Here is an 18,868-nt window from a genome sequence, read left to right as displayed (position 1 = left end):
GGATGTGGCCTCTGACATTGAAGTTAAGAGGGGGATGCTGGGTGATCATGTAAGTAAGAAGGGCAGGAAATTTCTTATTTAAGTAGCAGGATAAAACAGAGTTGGGAAGGAATTGTGTAAATAGCTTGGGAGGACTGCTGAGACTCTTCTATAATTGTTGATGGGAACAAGAGAGGGAGAGGATTAAACAAGGATAAAATAATTTTCAGTGTCTTGGTTAACAATGAAGTATTGGGCAAATGTTTATTACTAACATTTCTGGTATGTGCCTTTGTGGTTAACATTGTTCTGGAGTTACTACTCAAATTATTAGAGAAGAAAAGTAAATATAATTATCAGATAAAAGGAAAAATTATATGTATTTGTAGATTCTAATTAGACAAACTGATTCTAAAACTGAAAAAATAAACTTTAAAGAATAGCCAGAGAAACAATGCATAAGAAGGCCAAGAAGGTGAGAGGAGGGCTGCAGGTAAACCCAGTTATTTAAAAAGTTGTAACAATTTAAACATTTTGGAACTGGCACATAAATAAAGTAGAGAGTCCAGAGGTAAACCCATAAAGAAGTGACATTTTGAATTAGGGAAATGATGCATTATTCAACATGTTATTAGAAAAAAAACAAAACTGGAATCCTATGTCATTTATACTTAAGTAAATTCCAGATTGGCTGAAAATTCAAATGTGAAAAATACTGTAAAAATAATGGAGAAAAATCCAAAACAAAACAAACAAAAAAGATTGGATAAGTTTGGATATATACAAAGAAAACATTTCTGGATGGAAAAATACTGTAAGCAAAGTTTAAAATATCAGTAAATTGGGAAACAATATCTAAATGTCAGCAAAGCACTAACTTTCTTAATATGTCAAGCGATGTTAAGAATCAACATGGTAGAAAACTGTAAAGGACATAAACAGGCAAGTCACAAAGCAAAATAGATTTCGAACATTTGGAAAGATTCTTAACCTCATTCATAATTAAATAAATGCAAGTTAAAATAATAATGAAATAAATTTTAACCTCAGACTGGTAAAGATTATTTTTGACAAGGATGTAGTGAAATCAGTATCTTATTGGTTGTTGTTGAGTGTTAATTGGTAAAACCTTTTAGAGAGTATTCAATATTATCTTCCAGATTTTAAAAGAGTACCTATTATATCCTCTGACCTAGCCTTTTTCTATGTAGATAAACTCCCTTTTGGAAAAAAAAGTATATCAGTAAGTGATAGAGTAGGCATTTAGATGTGAGCTGGAGGCAAGGGAAGGTGATAAATAGGTTACATATTAGAAGTCTGGGGGCACAACACCCAGACTTTGTGGCTTCCAAGACCCTGGGGCTAACAGACCAAGAGCCACAGGTGCAAAACTGGCTCTTCTCTTCCACCTCTGCCCCAGGGTAACCCCTAGACTCATTATAATATATTTGCATTGCACTTTTTAGCCACGCCCCATGGGCAAAGCTGCAATGACAGTTTGGTACAAACCTTGTAGGGTCAAAAACTCCCCCTCCCAACCCGTGAGAGGAGTACCCCAAATGACTGGAAGCTGCATCCATTAGAGACCGCGCCTCTATGAAGAAGACCCCCGCTCCTATCAAAAGAAAGAACCCCTATAGTCTTAGGGCAGTTGCCACCTCTGGGCCAGCCTACTCTCCCACCTTAAGAGTATACTGTCCCTAATAAATTGCTTTCTGCATTCTATTTTCCTTCTATCTTTACTGGAGTGCAGAGCCTTAGGTAAATCTTTCGTGGGGAATCCAAGAATCGACACCTCCATTCACACAAGGTAGACTATCCTACCAGGAATATAAGGATGCTTATTATAACAAAAAATAGGAAACAAATGTCCATCCATAAGCGACCAATTAAAATGACACCTTCATATAATCGCATATACATACAAAACTAGGAAAAAGAATGTTAGGGGCTCCTGTGTGGCTCAGTGGGTTAAGCTACCCACTCTTGATTTGGGCTCAGGTCCTGATCTTAGGGTCCTGGGATTGAGCCTGGTGAGGGGCTCCACACACAGCAGGGTGTCTGCTGGAGGATTCCCTCTGCCCCTCACCACGCTCACGTGTGCTCTCTCTCTCTCAAATAAATACATCTTAAAAAAAAAAGAGAGAATGTTAAATATTCATTGATAATAAAATGTTTATGTGCTAGGAACTATTCTAGGTATTGGAGCTGTAGCTACAAACAAAAAGACAAAAATCCCTATCTTCATGGAGCTCTTATTCCAATAATAAGGGACAGATAACAGTGAGATGCACAGAAGGGTGGATAGAATGCTCATTAGTGTTAAAAAGAAGAGGGAGACGCAAGCACACAGAAATAAACATGTTTGTCTATGCACAGAAAATCTTTGACAGGTAATAAAAGGAACCGATTGCCACCGGGAAGGAGGTCTCGAGGTCTGAGGAGGGAACCTTTGTTTCCTACGAAAATGTGTTTCTCACCACATGTATATTAATTAAAAGGGGGAGGAGAAAAGGTGAAAATCACTACAAGTCTTTCAAAAATTGTTGGTAACGTTCTCAGCCTCAGAGAATCATATGCTTAGGTCGTAAGTCCGAAGTAGGTTCTCAATACCGCCACCCCGCTACGCTGGGGACGCCAATCAGGGGCGGGTATAAGGGCAGGCAGTGGAAAAAGGAGTTCCTAGAGGCATCCCAGTGTGTGGAGAGTCGGCCGGGGACAAAGCACAAACCATATAAGATATGAGTAAATGCTGACGTTACAGGGTATGGTAGAGAGGAAAACTAGGCGCTGTGAGAACGAGAAGGGAGAGCAGCGCCACGTTTCACTTCCTAAGACCGAGGGCAGGGAGGCCGATTTTGCAGCTCTGCGCCTGCGCCAAACGGCAGCGCTTTTGCTCCCGCGGCCGCTGGGAGGCGCCGAAACGTTCGGACCTCATTCCAAGGCCCTCAGGGGCAAAGGACGCTCGCTTTTTCCGGGTCGGGTATTGAAGAGAATCACTTCCTGTGACGGAGCTACGTCACTTCCACTTAAGATTGGCGTCTGGTCAGTGGGAACCCACGCGGTTTCAACATGCGTATTGAGAAGTGTTATTTCTGTTCGGGCCCTATCTACCCCGGCCACGGCATGATGTTTGTCCGCAACGATTGCAAGGTGAGACGCCCAGGACCAGCGCGCTCTCTGCGACGCTCCCGCGAGCGTGAGGCCGCGCCAGCTCGGCGCCGGCTCCTCCGGCGTCTGGGGCGTTTGGCTCGGGTTTTCCGCGCTGCCTTCACAAGAGGGTGATTTTACGAGGAGCTCTGGCCTTGTCCTGGACCTGGGGAATTTCTCCTTGTGGGTGTCCCGAACCGCGCTGGTCACCAGCCCAGCCTTGGACAAGGCTGGCGGCGGTGAGGTTCCCCAGTTACTTGAGCCAGCGCAGAATGGAATCTAGGGGTGTGTTCGGGCAGTTTGGTCACTCTTGTACGTGAGTGAAGTTTTTGAATTCAGTAAATTTTGTTGAATGTATGCCCAGTCAAGCATCATTGCTAAGATCTGTGTCCATAGAGATGAGTAAGACTTGGGAATGTCCGTGACGTGTAGAGGTTGACTGAAATGTTGCCTGTGGCTTAGTAGTAGTTACGTATTACGAAGGCGGGCGCAGGTGAGTTGGGGAGGGTCATATATGAAAAGGCTCAGAAAGGAGATGTCATTTATCCTGGATCTTGAATGTTGCGTAAAAAAGTGAGGAGAGTACATTCTAGGTGGAAGTAAAGTGAACGGTTGAGTAGAGGCTCAGCGAAGCAGTCTAAGGAAGTGAGTGGATTGTATATCGTGATAGAGGCTTGGGGTAAGGCTATAAATACACATGTAAGTCTGTATATAAAAAGATACGTACATAAACATAAAATATAGGGCGCCTGGGTGGCTCAGACGTTAAGCGTCTGCCTTCGGCTCGGGTCATGATCCCAGGGTCCCAGTGTTTTTGTGATATATACACACAGGTTTGTGATCTATATACACAGTTTGAAATGTTTATACCTCATTTTGACCTTTTTTTAATGGGTCACATCTTCTAGCTATGATAATTCAACTTAAGATTCTTTGTCAAGATCCATGTACTCCAAAGTAGTACTTTTTCTCTTCAGATTTCCTCTACATGTACAAATTGCAGTGTGTTCTAAGACATTACAAAGTAATAAAATATGTATTTTGGACTTCTACTGAGTCCCAGTAAGCCATTTCAGGGGCACATTGAAGCATCATTAAATCATAAGTTAGCACTGATAAAAAGGGTCATATCTTCTGGGATAAAGCAGGCGGGAAGCCTGCTTCTCCCTCTCCCACTCCCCCTGCTTGTGTTCCCTCTCTTGCTGTATTTATCTCTGTCAAATGAATAAATAAAATCTTTAAAAAAAAAAAATATAAACATAATTATGAGGCCTGGTTGCGATAGACTTTGATACATGAATTTGTCTTATGGTAGAATGAATCTCATTCTATGTTTATTTAACACATTGTTTCTCAGAATTCGACCTTTCATATTTGCTTCTGAATCACTGAGCACTTGTAAAAAAAAAAAAGATTCCTCGTTTCCACTAGCTCTATTAAATTGGTATCTTTTGGGGGAGGAGAAGAGGACCTAGGACTCTATATTTAACAGGTGACTTTGATATGCCAAGGAATTACAGATCCTATGTCATCACCTTATATCTCTTATAGACGGAAGATATCGACGTCATTAGTTAGGAGCAAGGGGTTCCTGCGGAAAATGTGGGACGAAAGCTAGGTTTAGGAACTTGAAAGAACGTGCAGAAGATTTTTGAATACCTGCTCTCAGGAACATGATAAAAAGTTTATAGAAACGAACTAAATGATTGTTAGGTTGGCATTTAATTCACAGTGGGCACTATGGCTTTGTAGATGATCTGGTCATCATAATTTTATGATTTTTGTCGAGCAGTGCTTCTCAGGTGGGTATAGGAATTAGAACAACAGATCATGGGAGCTATCTAGAGTTGGGTGTTAATCTGGCAGACACAGTGGAAGTTCATGTTGATGAGGAAGTCTGTATTGCTAGCAAGGACAGGTTTGAATTGGCTGGGAGCCAGCTTACTCTTGGGCATACCAGTGGATCCAAAATAGAGTTGGCTGGGGATATAAGAAGCAGAGGCCCTGAAGCACTAAGGAAGATAGGTATCTCATTTTTTTCTGTGTTAGTGATTCCCAGATCTGTGTCTTTTTAGCTCTAGTCTGAATTTTCCAGTGGATGGGGAAATCCTGTTTGTACTTAACAGTGAGCCTACTGAAAGAGCTCCTAATTACCTCAAATCTTTTTTGTTTCTGAATTAATACCGTCATATGCCTAGACAGTTTTGCTAGAAATGTGAGTCATCTTTGAACCTTTCACCTTTAAATTAGTTATCAAGTCTTATCCATCTGCCTGTGCAGAGTATGGTGGTCTTTGTTTTTTTTCTGCCCTCCCACTCTGGTTCCAGATTAGGCACTAGTCACTTTTATAGCCTCCTAACCAGTCTTTCTGCCTTTTTCCTCTTAGCTTTTGAGACTGTTTTTCATAGAAACCTCCCCTCTTAGGCTTCTTGGGTAGCTTCGTAATGGTAGAATTAGTGTTAATGTTTCATATTTTCATATACTTTGCAAACATAAAAAAATACAGGCACCCTTAATGAGTCCTTAATAAGTGTTCAATCAGTGGAATTTAGGAAAGAGTTGAACTTTGAAGCTGAAGTATTAGATCATTTGTTGAAAACTGAGGATGATGTTAGAGGACTAGCTTAAAAGGAAAACTTGGCGCCTATGAAGTTTTGCCTCACAATCCATCCATCACCTACCCCACCATATATTTAACCACTCCCTTATTTTGTATTTCCATATTACTTAAACATGTATCATTGTATGTATTGTGTATGCCCTATCCTGATTTCAATGTCTCCTTTGTAAATTGAGACTATACAATGCTAGCCTAAGTTTCTCAGGGTAGAATACCATATTTTAATTATTCTTGTATCTCTAGCACCTGATAATATCAGATACATAGTAGATCCTTCTTATTTGTTGATTGAATTCCCTTCACATCTCCAGTGATTCCATTCTCTTCAGGTACTTCATTGTCTTTTTTAGTTAACATTTATTAGATACAGAGTTCAAGTAGACTTCGCTATCTTTCCATTGGCTCTGTTTGGAATTGAGGAGACCCAGGACAAGTTCAGACATCTCATTTGGTATATCTCAGAAATGGGGACTTGTCTAGGAGTTATCTAGTAGGTATTAAACGTAGGAGGCTTTTACTTAAAAAGGTAATAGTCCTTTGGGCTGAAAATACAAAAAAAAAAATTACTGATAATGAATTCATAGTGGGGTACTGCAGGAGACCTACTTGTATTCATATATTTCTGTTTGCTTTGAAACTAATTCAACAGTATAGACGTGTTTTGACTCCTGTCCTCTCTAGGAGGTACTGACCTGGATCAGATTAAACTAGTATTATACTGTTTCTAAGAAAACTGTGTCCTAGTGTGTATAGGGACCTGCTTGAATTCCCCCATAGAACAAAGTGTACATAAAATGAAAAGTATTTTGGCTTGTGATATATACACACAGGTTTGTGATCTATATACACAGTTTGAAATGTTTATACCTCATTTTGACCTTTTTTTAATGGGTCACATCTTCTAGGTATGATAATTCAACTTAAGATTCTTTGTCAAGATCCATGTACTCCAAAGTAGTACTTTTTCTCTTCAGATTTCCTCTACATGTACAAATTGCAGTGTGTTCTAAGACATTACAAAGTAATAAAATATGTATTTTGGACTTCTGCTGAGTCCCAGTAAGCCATTTCAGGGGCACATTGAAGTATCATTAAATCATAAGTTAGCACTGATGAAGGGTCATATCTTCTGGGATAAAGGTGTAAAGAATTAAAGTATTGAAGAATTTTCCTAGTAGACCTATAAATAAATACTTAAGAACACAAATCCATACCCAGTGTTAGTTGCTTTTTGAAATTATTTTGTGCTTTTAACAAAAAGGATAGAACCAAAGGAGTTTCAGAATAGGTGTTTGAAACTTTCACCCCCATTGAGGTATATAGCAAGTGAAATTTGAGAATTATTGTTAAGTAGGAAGGGATTTAAATAAATGACTTTCCTTGAAACCATTGTTACTATTCAAGATGATTATAAGGTTTTATTGTTAATGTATAAAAATGTATGGTAGTTTTTAACCATATATTTGGGGCCCTTCAGCCATTAGTTGTGATGATATTTGATAGTTAAATAATAGTCAAAAATAGTTCAGTTTACATTTAATCTTACATGTCTCACATATTTCTAAATGGTGTTGTAAGTAGAAGGAATTGTTAGTGAGAACCATTGTCATTTCTCAGACTTTGCATTATATTTTGTCTGGCATGCATAACATCCTAGGATGAAACATTCTTAATGTTGACTCCATTATTTTAACTTTTCTTGTAGGTATTCAGATTCTGTAAATCCAAGTGTCATAAAAACTTTAAAAAGAAACGGAATCCTCGCAAGGTCAGGTGGACTAAAGCATTCCGTAAAGCAGCTGGTAAAGAGCTTACAGTGGTGAGTATAGTTAATTTTAACTTTTGTGTGGGAGGGTTATTATTAGGTATAAATGTAATTTAACTATAACAAGACTTTCTATGATAAGATTGGTGAGTTATTTGTATTTGGCTATTGTAATAATATTCTCACATAATCCTAAAAACCATAAATCTGTAGAATTCTGTAAAGGAAAAAAATTCCTAATTCAATTTATGGAAGTGATTTTCCTTATTCTCAAAAAACCATTTTTTAGCTCCTGCAAACAAAAGGGAAAATCATTTAAATGGATTGGGGTGAAGTTAGAAATTACTACTCAAGGATTTTGAGAGGAAGCTAAGAGATAAAAGGATTCCTGAGTACCATTGAAGGCTCTGATGAGATTTGTTGTAGACTCATTTGTTAGTTTCTGGATTTCCTTACAGGACTTTGAGAGCAGAGAAGTGTGTTGATTGAAGGAGGAATAGTGGGAAGTCAGGGGTGAGGGAATTTCATGCATGAGTGTCCATCGTCAGGTTGTTACTGAGTTGGTAGAAGAGCCTGGTGAAACTTGTCCACATTTGACCCCTATAAAAGGAGGACGTGAAAGCTGCTGCACAAGCTACCTTTGAAGGAGGAAGATCTTTAAACTGTTCCTTCCCTCCATGACTTCCTCTTTCCCACCTCTCTACTCCTTTAAGGGCAGTTTCTAAGCAGTTGCTATGAAGCCCCTTCCTGGCTTCATTTTCAACGAATGGGAAGAATATATTTTGACAAGATGCAAAGCCAAATCACATTTATTTTTTTTAAAGATTTTATTTATTTATTTGACAGAGCGAGAGAGCACAAGCAGGGGGAACAGTAGAGGGAGAGGGAGAAGCAGGCTCCCCGCCAAGCAGGGAGCCCGATGCGGAACTCGATCCCAGGACCCTGGGATCATGACCTAAGCCGAAGGCAGACGCTTAACCATCTGAGCCACTCAGGCGCCCCCCAAATCACAATTATTGTCACAAAAATAATTTCCAGTATGGACAAGAATAAATAGCACTTCAAACGCAAGTGACAACTGCATGAGTGAAGAAAGGATGCCAGTCACAGTCATTTGCTGGTGACCAGTTACCTTGTCATTGCTGAGGTTATTGTGATTGAACAGGTCATGTGTATATAATGAAATAGGTAAATACAGAGTTAGTGGTGTTGCATTTGCCTATCTCAGATAGATTTGAAAACTAAGAAATAGACCTGTAGTTTTTCTAAGAAACCTGTAGCGTTTCTAAAATTGTTTCACATGTTTTAAGGTAAATAGGATTTATTAACTGTCAAAATACCAATTACATTTAGAGGGGACCTGAAAAATTTCTGGGAGAAAATTTGTCATGCAGAGCAGCACCACATTTATTTGAAGATGTGTAGTTGTACACCTTTATGCTATAATAAAGGTATATAAATACTGAAATATATAAACATGATAGGTATATAGGTTGAACAATATGAAGTTCTCAATGTTTAACTCTTTTTTGATCTATGAAAAGTGGTAATTCATATGGTTCAGCCTAATAGAAAGTTTTCTGCCTGTGAGTCTCATCTAGGAATGGGAAATTAGGGAAGCCTCTTCAGTTTGTTTGAAATCTCCGTGATTGTTATATGACCCTCTGAAGAATGGGGCTGATACCCTCCTCCTCTTTTCTTAAAAATTACTTTTATATAGATTGATATTTTCAGTAGGGCTGTCTTGTATATCTGGTGTGTAAAGGAGAAGTAGTATGAAAACTTTGGCGTTTGCTAGGGTCACCCTGGGGAAATCTTAATATGTGTCTGTGGTTTGAAACACAACTCTTGTGACAAGGAGGATAAGTTTTTAAGAAATGTTTCTTTTGTATCTCTCTTAAAATCATATTTTCCCCTTTCTTACAGGATAATTCATTTGAATTTGAAAAACGTAGAAATGAACCTGTCAAATACCAGCGAGAGTTATGGAATAAAACTAGTAAGTTACAAAGAATTATCAAGAATTTTCAGGAGAGATTATTTTGGGATATTACTTTGAATTTAATGTTTAAATATGAATATTCTTTTCATTGGTTAGCTTTTATTCTTAATTTTCATTTTAATGGTTCTGTTGTAGTTGCATCTTTTATGATAAGCTGCCCCAGATTTTTTTCAGAATTGGCTCATATAGCCATTATAAAAATAACGTAGGGGCTCCTAGGTGGCTCAGTTAGTTAAGCGTCCAACTATTGGTTTCAGCTCAGGTCATGCTCTCCGTGTCGTGGGATCGAGCCCCACGTTGGGCTCTGCACTCAGTGTGGAGTCGCTGGAGATTCTCTCCTCCTCCCTCTGCTCCTCCCCCTGATCACTCCTCTTTAAAATAAATAAAATCTTTAAAAAAGTGTAATTATTAGATTCGATATTATTTGGAGTGTCTATACAGAGATATAAAAAGATCTAAAAATCTGAGAAGAATAGAGGTGGAGATTTCTTTTTTGGAGTGAGTGTGGCATAGTTAAAATATACACAAAACCTAACATACTTTACAAGTTTAAATAATTTGGTTTAGGGATATAAACATTATATTCTGTATACCTTATGAAATGTAATGCTTCTGTAAAATTAAAAAGTACAGCACTTAAGGTGATAATTATATTTCCTAAGAGAACTTCTAAGTGCATGACTTAGGTATAGATCAAGCTATAGGCTACTGAAGTTAAAAGCAGGGATAACTAGTCCTTGTCTTTTTTCATTTTTCTGAAGTAGGCAGAGACTAATGAAAAAAAAAAATCCCATATGTAGTAAAACTAAATTCCTTAAGCTAGCTTGTAGATGCCCCTATGTGTGTGTTTGAGGCCCTTGGCCTTGACTTTTCTTCTCCCTGCAGCTGTCTTATGCAGTCTTTAGCCATTTCTAGGCTTGGGTGTAGAGGTGATATAGTTGGTTTGTTAATTAGAAGTCCCCAGGGCTCAGAGTCCTGTAAACTTTATCAGTTTTTTTTTTCTTTTAAGATTTTATTTATTTGACAGAGAGTGGGGGGAGGGGAATGGGAGAGAGCAAAGCAGGCTCCCTGCTGAGCAGGCCCTCCCACCCCTCCCTCCCCCTTTCTCAATGCAGGGCTCAATCCCAAAACCCTGGAATCATGACCTGAGCTGAAGGCATACACTTAACCGACTGAGCCACCCAGGTGCCCCGACTTTATCAGATTTGAGTGGATCATAGGCAGGGCATCCTTTTCATCACCTTTTGCCCAGTCATAGCACTGCAGGGGAGGAATTGAAAAATTAGGGTCTTTGTGGTAGTATTTGTCACCCTCTAAAGCTTTTTATCTTCCTAGACCATGTGGAGAAATCAGAGTCCAGTTTTGGAATTGCATTTTCCACATGGCCTTAAGTATTTTGCCTTTTTGTGTTTTGTTTTGTTTTGTTTTGTTTTAAAGATTTTATTTATTTGACAGAGACAGCGAGAGAGGGAACACAAGCAGGGGGAGTGGGAGAGGGAGAAGCAGGCTTCCCGCGGAGCAGGGAGCCCGATGTAGGGCTCGATCCCAGGACCCTGGGATCATGACCTGAGCCGAACGCATACGCTTAACGACTGAGCCACCCAGGCGCCCCTGTGTTTTGTTTTTTTAAATAAAAGTCTTTCCTTCTGTTTTGTAATTAGAGGAAGAGTTAATTTCTGAAAAGTTGATTTTACTAGGTTTATTTGGTAAGGAAATAACACTGATTCAAACTCAAGGATTTCTGGAGAGATTAATAGGATTCTTTTTTTTAATTGAGGTATAATTGACATATAACATTTGTTTAAGATGTACAACATAATGATTTGATATTTGCATATATTGTGAAATGATCACAGTAAGTCTAGTTAACATCTATCACCACACATTTTTGATAAGAATTCTTATGATTCTAAAAGGCAAACTTGTCAAGGACATTATTAGAAGGTCCTAAAGCATTTTTATATCCCATTGAATTTTATTTAATTTTAGCCTTTGTTTTCTTTTTTGTTACTATCTGATAGCCGCTTCAGATTTGATTTCCCACAACCCCTATTTCAGTATCATAGGTCTGTAAGCTAATCTGTTGACAATAGTTTTATATTCATTGCTTACATTTTTGAATCATGTGAAGATGTGGACTGAGCAACCTTTGTTAAGATGCTGATGTCAACAGTAGGAGAACTTCAAAAACAAGAATACTGGGAAGAATAGTTTGTTTTTATCCCTCATGTCTCTGTATTTCAGATCAATTTTTTAACATCAGGTGCTTCTTGCATTTAAAATTTTCCAGTAATCTGGAATATTTGGAAATACAGTGTCTTACTGTTTGGAAAGGATTTACCTGCCACTTCTTTGTTTATTTCCCTGCTGAGTGACTTTAAGGTATAGAAATACTTTTGAGTACTAGATCTTGGTCTTATCAATTTTTGTTGAAAGGCAAAGAAAGAAAAACATATATCTAGCATATTTAGCATGTGCAGATTTAGAGTTGACTTTCTCTTAGACTGTTCATACAAACATCATAGTAATACCAGCGGCCCCATGGGGCCTTCTGGGGAGTCTTGTTAAAATGCAGATTTTGATATAGCATGTCTGGGTGGAGCCTAAGATTCTGCATTTCTAACAAGCTCTCAGATGATGCCAGTGTTGCTGGACCCCAGATTACACTTAAATGTGTTGGGTTTTTGTTGTTGTTGTATTCACTTATTTTTAAGATTTTATTAGTGAGTGAGCACGAGCAGGGGGCAAGGAAGGGCAGAGGGAGAGGGAGAAGCAGACTCCTCAGTGACCAAGAAGCCCAATGTGGGGCTTGATCCCAGAACCCTGAGATCATGACCTGAGCCAAAGGCAGACACTTAACTGACTGAGCTTACCCAGGCATCCTACACTTAAATGTTTTTATTTTGACTTAATTTTAAACTGAACAGAAAAGTTGCAGAATTCCTTCATCCAGATTCCTCAAATAACATTTTACTAAATTTACCCATTTTCTCTCTCCTTTTCTTTCCTTCTATAATTTTCTGAACTTTAAGTTATATACATAAGGGGCACCTGGCAATACATAATGCTTTTGTCCCTAAGTAGTTTAATAGAACTAAAAAAAATTGAATATTTCCTAAAAAATAGAACATTCTCCTACATAACTATAGTGCAGTTATTAAAGTCAAGAAATTAGCATTGATACAGTATTATCATCTAATCTCAGACCTGTGTAAGAATAGTACATGCCCTGGGGCACCTGGGCGGCTCAGTCGTTGGGCGTTTGCCTTCGGCCTGGGTCGTGATCCCAGGGTGCTGGGATCAAGCCCCGTGTCGGGCTCCCAGCTCGGCAGGAAGCCTGCTTCTCCCTCTCCCACTCCCCCTGCTTGTGTTCCCTCTCTTGCTGCGTCTTTCTCTGTCAAATAAATAAAATCTTAAAAAAAAAAAAAAGAATAGTACATGCCCTGTCTCTTTGAAATTTTAATAGTTTGCGAGTTTTTATATTTCATGACATTGATAGTTTTGAAGAGTATGTTTCGAGCATTTGGTATAAAATCCCTTAATTAGCTTTTGTCTGATGCTGCCTCAAGATTAGATTTGGGTATTGTACATTTGGTAGGAGTACTATAGATGTGATGCTGAGTTCTTATTGTTGTGTCCTGCCAGGAGGCATGTGCTATCCATTGGGGTCATATTACGGGCCATGTTAACTTTGATCATTGGTTAAGGTGGTAGGTTTCTTCACTGTAAAGTTAGTATTTTATCCTTTGTAATTAGTAAGTATATTGTGGGGAGATATTTTAAGAGTATGTGAATATCCTGCTCTTCTTCAGAGCCATAGAATGTAAGAAGTTAGATTGGGAGTGTGTGCCCAATATGGCAGCCACAGGGGCTGCTGAGCACTTAAAATGTGGTTAGTCTGAATCCAAATTTGCTGTAAATGTAAAGTATGTGATTTTTGAGGACTTCATATGAAAACAAGCATAAAATAACCTCAGTTAATTTTTATATTATGTTGAAATGACAGTATTTTGGATATATTGGGTTAAACAAAATCTGTTATTAGATTTTGACCTGTTCCTTATTTTTTACTGTGGCTGCCAGAAAATTTAAAATTATATATGTGGTTTGTCTTAGTGCTGGAATAGATTCTAGAGTGTATTTGGATTCAGCTTCTCTACACATTTCCCAGAACAGTTGGATTTTAGTGGTTGGGAATATGGTAAAATGATTGGTTCATTCTACCAATATTCATCATGTGCAGATCATATCCCAGACCCTTGAAGAAATAGTATTTATGCCCAGAATGGTGCTTTTATTAATGGAGAGGACAAACTAAGAAGGGATAAGTTGCCATTAATCCTGATTCTCTGTAAAGTTTGAGAAGCATTGGGCTGGTTTAAAGTAGAAGGAAAATTTAGTAGCAGTAAAGGCTTTTGTAAAATAAAAATAGAGATATATTTGCGAAAGATAAACGGTGATGTCAGCCAAGAGTATTTACCTTCTTCAGCTGTTTTAGTAGGGATTGTTTTTGCAATGAGTTTTTGATTTAATCCGTTTCTAAATGAGAATAAAGGGGAGTGATCGTTAAAGCTCTTGCTTGGATGTGCAAAAATTTGCTAACTCTTATGAATTTTTTTTGTAGTTGATGCAATGAAGAGAGTTGAAGAGATCAAACAGAAGCGCCAAGCTAAATTTATAATGAACAGGTATGAATGAATATATGTATCAAGTAACTGTTGGAAAAATAATTACTAGTAGGGATCCAGAGATTTTTTTTTTTCCACTTTTTGTTTTCACATAACCTCAGAAAATTAAAGAAATTAATAGTATAAAGAGCTTTTGTATATTCTTTACTATATCCTTATCGCTATAGTAAGTTGAAGACATCATGCCCTTTTCCTGAGTATTTTTCAGTGTATATATTCTAAAAATAAGAGCATGCTCTTATATAACCATAGTGTAGTTACCAAAATCAGGAAATTAACATTGAACAATACTATTATGTAACCTACAGACCTTAGATTTCACCAGTTCCAGGCATTTTCTTTATAGCAACAGAAAATCCTGGATCTTGCATTGCATTTAGTGGTTATATCTTCTCAAGCTCTTTTAATCTGGACACTTTCTGATCTTTGTCTTATATGACACTGACATCTTTGAAGAGTACAGGTCAGTTATTTTATAGAATGTTCCTCAGTTTGTGTTTGTCTAATGTTTCCTCATGATTAGATTCAGGTTAGGTATTTTGGCCAGAATATCATAGAAATGATACATAAGAAGGACATACATATTAGGAAGCACATGTTGTCCCAAGTGACCGATCACTTGGTTAAGGGGTATCTGTCAGTTTTCTCCATTGGAAAGTTTTTTCCCTCCTTTTTAATCATATCTTAGGGGAAATACTTTGACACTCTGTACAAAGAGTCCCTTATTTCTCAAACTGGTGCCTACTGGTGTTAGCATCCAGTAGAGTCTTGTCTGAATCTGTTACTATATTGCTGCCAAATGGTGATTTTTCTAATTCAGTAATTTCTTTTACACTTGTTAGTTGGCTTTCCCATATAAAAGAACTTTTCCCTTTTCCAATTTCAGAATGTATTCCTTTATTAATTATTCATATATCTGTATTCAATTAGTTGTCATTATTTATTTTGATGTTCTAAGTGCTCCACATTGGCCAGTGGGAGTTCCTTCAGGCAGGCTTCCATGTCATTTTGACAGCCTCATCTTTTTTGGGATGCTTTCTTGCTTTATGGCTAACAAGATGTGGCCTTATCTTGTACTTCGCTGGCCCCAGCCTAGAATTGCTTTTTTTTTTTTTTTTTTTTTTAAAGATTTTCTTTATTTGATAGAGACACAATGAGAGAGGGAACACAAGCAGGGGGTGTGGGAGAGGGAGAAGCAGGCTTCCCGGCGAGCAGGGAGCCTGATGCGGGGCTCGATCCCAGCACCCTGGGATCATGACCTGAGCCGAAGGCAAATGCCCAATGACTGAACCACCCAGGCGCCCCTAAAATTGGTTATTTCTTTAGAGTTACTTATTTTTGATCTCATCTCTAAAGTGTGCCATAGAAAAGCATGTGCAAACAGCTTTCTGGCTTTAAAAAAAATGAAGCGTTACAAAAAGGGAGCCTAAATGTTTGGGAAAGACTGTTAGCATGTTTGTCTAAAATGAATGTCTTATATGTTTTGTGTTCTTACAATTACTGACTTAAAAAAATTAGGTAACAGTGTATTCTCAGTTTGAGGAGAAAAACATCTAGGCACTTTAGCAATTAGAGACTTACACTATATTTGTATAATAGACATTGATGTCTGAGATTTAATTCTTTCCTTCAATCACATTTCTTCATTCATTCAGCGAATATATATTAATCTCCACATTATTCCCAACTAAGTTAGGGATACAATCAATGAATAAGTTGGTAGTGTAGAAATCCTAATTTGTTAAGCTTATTAGGAACTAGAAAATAATTTTGAGTTCTCATTGCTCATCTGTGGCTAATAAAATTTATAAATTATGAATTAATGTCTTTTAAAGAAGTTAAAGTAACTGAAAATTTGGCTTTGATATGTTTTATCCTAGATTAAAGAAAAATAAAGAATTACAGAAAGTTCAGGACATCAAAGAAGTCAAGCAAAACATTCATCTTATCCGGGCCCCTCTTGCAGGTAAGTACATTACACAGGAGTTCTCTTTCAGTAGAGAGCTGAAAAATCTACATTGTTGTAGTCCATGTAAATGGGTATCAGTCAACTTTTTATGGGTATTTTTTTATGTAAATACCTCATTTATGATATGACTTGGTTTTTAAAAATGATTTATACAGTGTATTTCCCAGTTCCAATTTTATTGCATATGGTATTTCTTTTCCCCCTTCATAAAATCATATTCCATAAGCTAGTCATACAGATTCGAGTTATTTCATAGATTTTGCTTCATACTTGTTTTTATTAAGAACAGTGTTTTGTAGGAGTGGTTTTCTTACTTTGGTTGGAATGGGAATTACTTGGGGAATTTAGTATAAATACAGAGGCCCAGGCCTTTTGAGTCTGAGCTTTGGTTCCTTAGTAGCTCCCTGGGTTCGGATACTGATTTTGATACCCAAGTTTGAGAACTGTTTTGTATTAAAACATTTTTTGTGTGTAACTTGCCTGTAGTCACCCATTTGGGCAGTTGTTTGTGTGCATAGTTTCTTTTGTGAGGTGCTGGAAAACCAGTTTTCTACTCAGCTGGCACCGGATACCATGTTACGTAATTTACTTATGCAGATTACCTAAGGGAGAGAAATTTTGGTGAGATTTAGTTGATTCCTGAATGATTCCATGCCTAAACTTTAATAAAGGTCAAATTCTGAAACTGCACGTTGAATAGATTTATGTAAAAGTCTTAAATAAGTTAATTTTTGTACCAAATTTTATTAAAACAAAAATAGGCAAAAATCCTTCAGCATTATTTCATAATTTCATAATTTTATGTATAGGCGATAATGAACTGACCCCAAAACAACAGGAATGAACCATTATTTAACTTTCTAGGTAACCCTCTGAGGGGAGGTAATCCAGGGGGCCAGGGTTCCAATCCTAGCTCTTTGACTTACTGGGCTTACTTAATGATTTGGTACAATTTCATTTGTCTCTGGGTCTCCGTTCTCTCATATTTAAAATGCAGGTTGTTAGGAGGGTGAAGTGAACAAATGTGTATGGAATGCTTACTTTATGCATGGTATATTGTAAGACCTGTGTAAGTTTAGTTACTATTCTTAAATTTCTTAGAAATGGTTGTCATTTTAGAACATCTAAGATCCTTTATAAAGTGTTGATATGAGTTTGGCAAGGTCACATTGAATTGATAGTTTTTTTTTTTTTTTTTTAAGGCAAAGGAAAGCAGCTGGAAGAAAAAATGGTGCAGAAATTACAACAGGATGTGGACATGGAAGATATTTCTTAAAAAATCTCACTAACTTTCTATATTTGAAAATCTCTTTAGGAGACTAAGAACTTCTGAATTATCAATTTATATCTTAAGTAAGGTCACTCAAATGAAAGGTAATTAAAAATGCATGTCTCCTACATTGCTGTCTGTAAAACATCAGATATTATGGATGTTAGATTGCATCTCCATTGTTAAATCTTCGCTGAGAGTTTACATTTACGTAAGTTGTGCAAATTCTCTTTGTAAATACAGAGTGAAGTGTGGACATAAACTGGTCCTGCCATTTGGATAGTGGCACTAGGCAGATTTGTGTGTCAACTAACGACAAAAATTCATGGCTAGCAATATGTACAATAAATTTTCTTTGCAGTAAAATATTCCCTGTATTAATATTACAGAAAGGGGGCTTACAACAAGGAACTAAACCTGTATGATAATTAGTTGCAAGTAATCTTTTAATTTGTTTTGGTTTCTTAGCATCTTAGAAGAGCATATTGGCCTCACATATTGAAACCTAATTATGTTATACTGTTTTCACCTGCTTTAACTGTTTTGATGGGCAGCTCTTAATGTTGGGGGTGAGAGCTGAATAGTGTGCTCCTGAAATGGCACCATATACTTTATACTTTGGAGAATACTTAATTCTGAGATTCCTGATAGAACCAGATATATTTTTCCAGCATAGCAATGATTTAGAAGCAAAGGAATCGCAGTGCCTTTTAAGATAGGTTGTGTGGTTTTCTTTTATAAAGCTCCTAATTGTTTTTGGATAATAAAATTTATGGTTTTAGCATCACAGATTATTTGCATATAAGATCCTTTTTTCTAAAGTAAGTACAAGTTTTTTGTTTAAAAGGTACTAAAAAAAGTATTAATTAGTGGGAAGAAAATAACCCCCTCCCTCCCACATACTACTGAAGCAGGAGATACATTTTTAATTAAAAATATGTACTGAATGTTTAATGTTTTTATATTTCTACATTATTTGCAACTTTAAGGATAGTAACTCAGTTTTTATATTTTTTGAGGACAGAACTTAGAATAAATTATAATCTTAGGGTTATAAAATTATAAAGAAATGACTAAATTTTTATTTCAGTATTAGTGAAAAAGTGACTGATCACTGGACCAGGTGTTAGAAGACCTGAATTCCAGTGTGGCTTTTGCCTTTGTGTTATTTGTAAAATATAGCTCATTTGTAAACAACTTTATTGATAAAACAATTAGGGAAATGATATATGAAACCAAAGACATTTGTTAAATTACTTGAAGTTTTCACTCCATAGATTTATGTTTGCTTTAATAGAGACATGTTTAAGATTACCTACTGTTAGCAGATTTCCTACCTTGTTAGTTAGCAAGCTATTGCCTTGAGACCCATCAACTTGGGAAATTGAGCTAAAAGGAAGAACTGACATTGCATCTCAGGTTTGA

General features: G+C 37.2%; 1 protein-coding gene across 1 annotated transcript; it reads left to right on the top strand.

Annotated features, from left to right (window-relative positions):
• The first annotated feature begins 2,988 nt into the window (after nt 1-2,988).
• RSL24D1 (ribosomal L24 domain containing 1) lies at nt 2,989-18,484 on the top strand. The gene is made up of 6 exons (XM_032417836.1): nt 2,989-3,132; nt 7,455-7,568; nt 9,441-9,513; nt 14,141-14,204; nt 16,085-16,170; nt 17,376-18,484. Exons 1-6 carry the CDS (start codon nt 3,052-3,054, stop codon nt 17,447-17,449), a joined length of 492 nt encoding a protein of 163 aa, XP_032273727.1. The 5' UTR covers nt 2,989-3,051; the 3' UTR covers nt 17,450-18,484.
• Nucleotides 18,485-18,868: the final 384 nt, after the last annotated feature.

Source organism: Phoca vitulina, unplaced genomic scaffold (genome assembly GCF_004348235.1).
Source record: "Phoca vitulina isolate PV1807 unplaced genomic scaffold, GSC_HSeal_1.0 scaffold20, whole genome shotgun sequence".
In the NCBI taxonomy this organism is placed as follows: domain Eukaryota; kingdom Metazoa; phylum Chordata; class Mammalia; order Carnivora; family Phocidae; genus Phoca; species Phoca vitulina.
The sequence above is the reverse complement of the archived record's forward strand: the minus strand, read 5'-3'. Positions and strand labels throughout refer to the sequence as shown.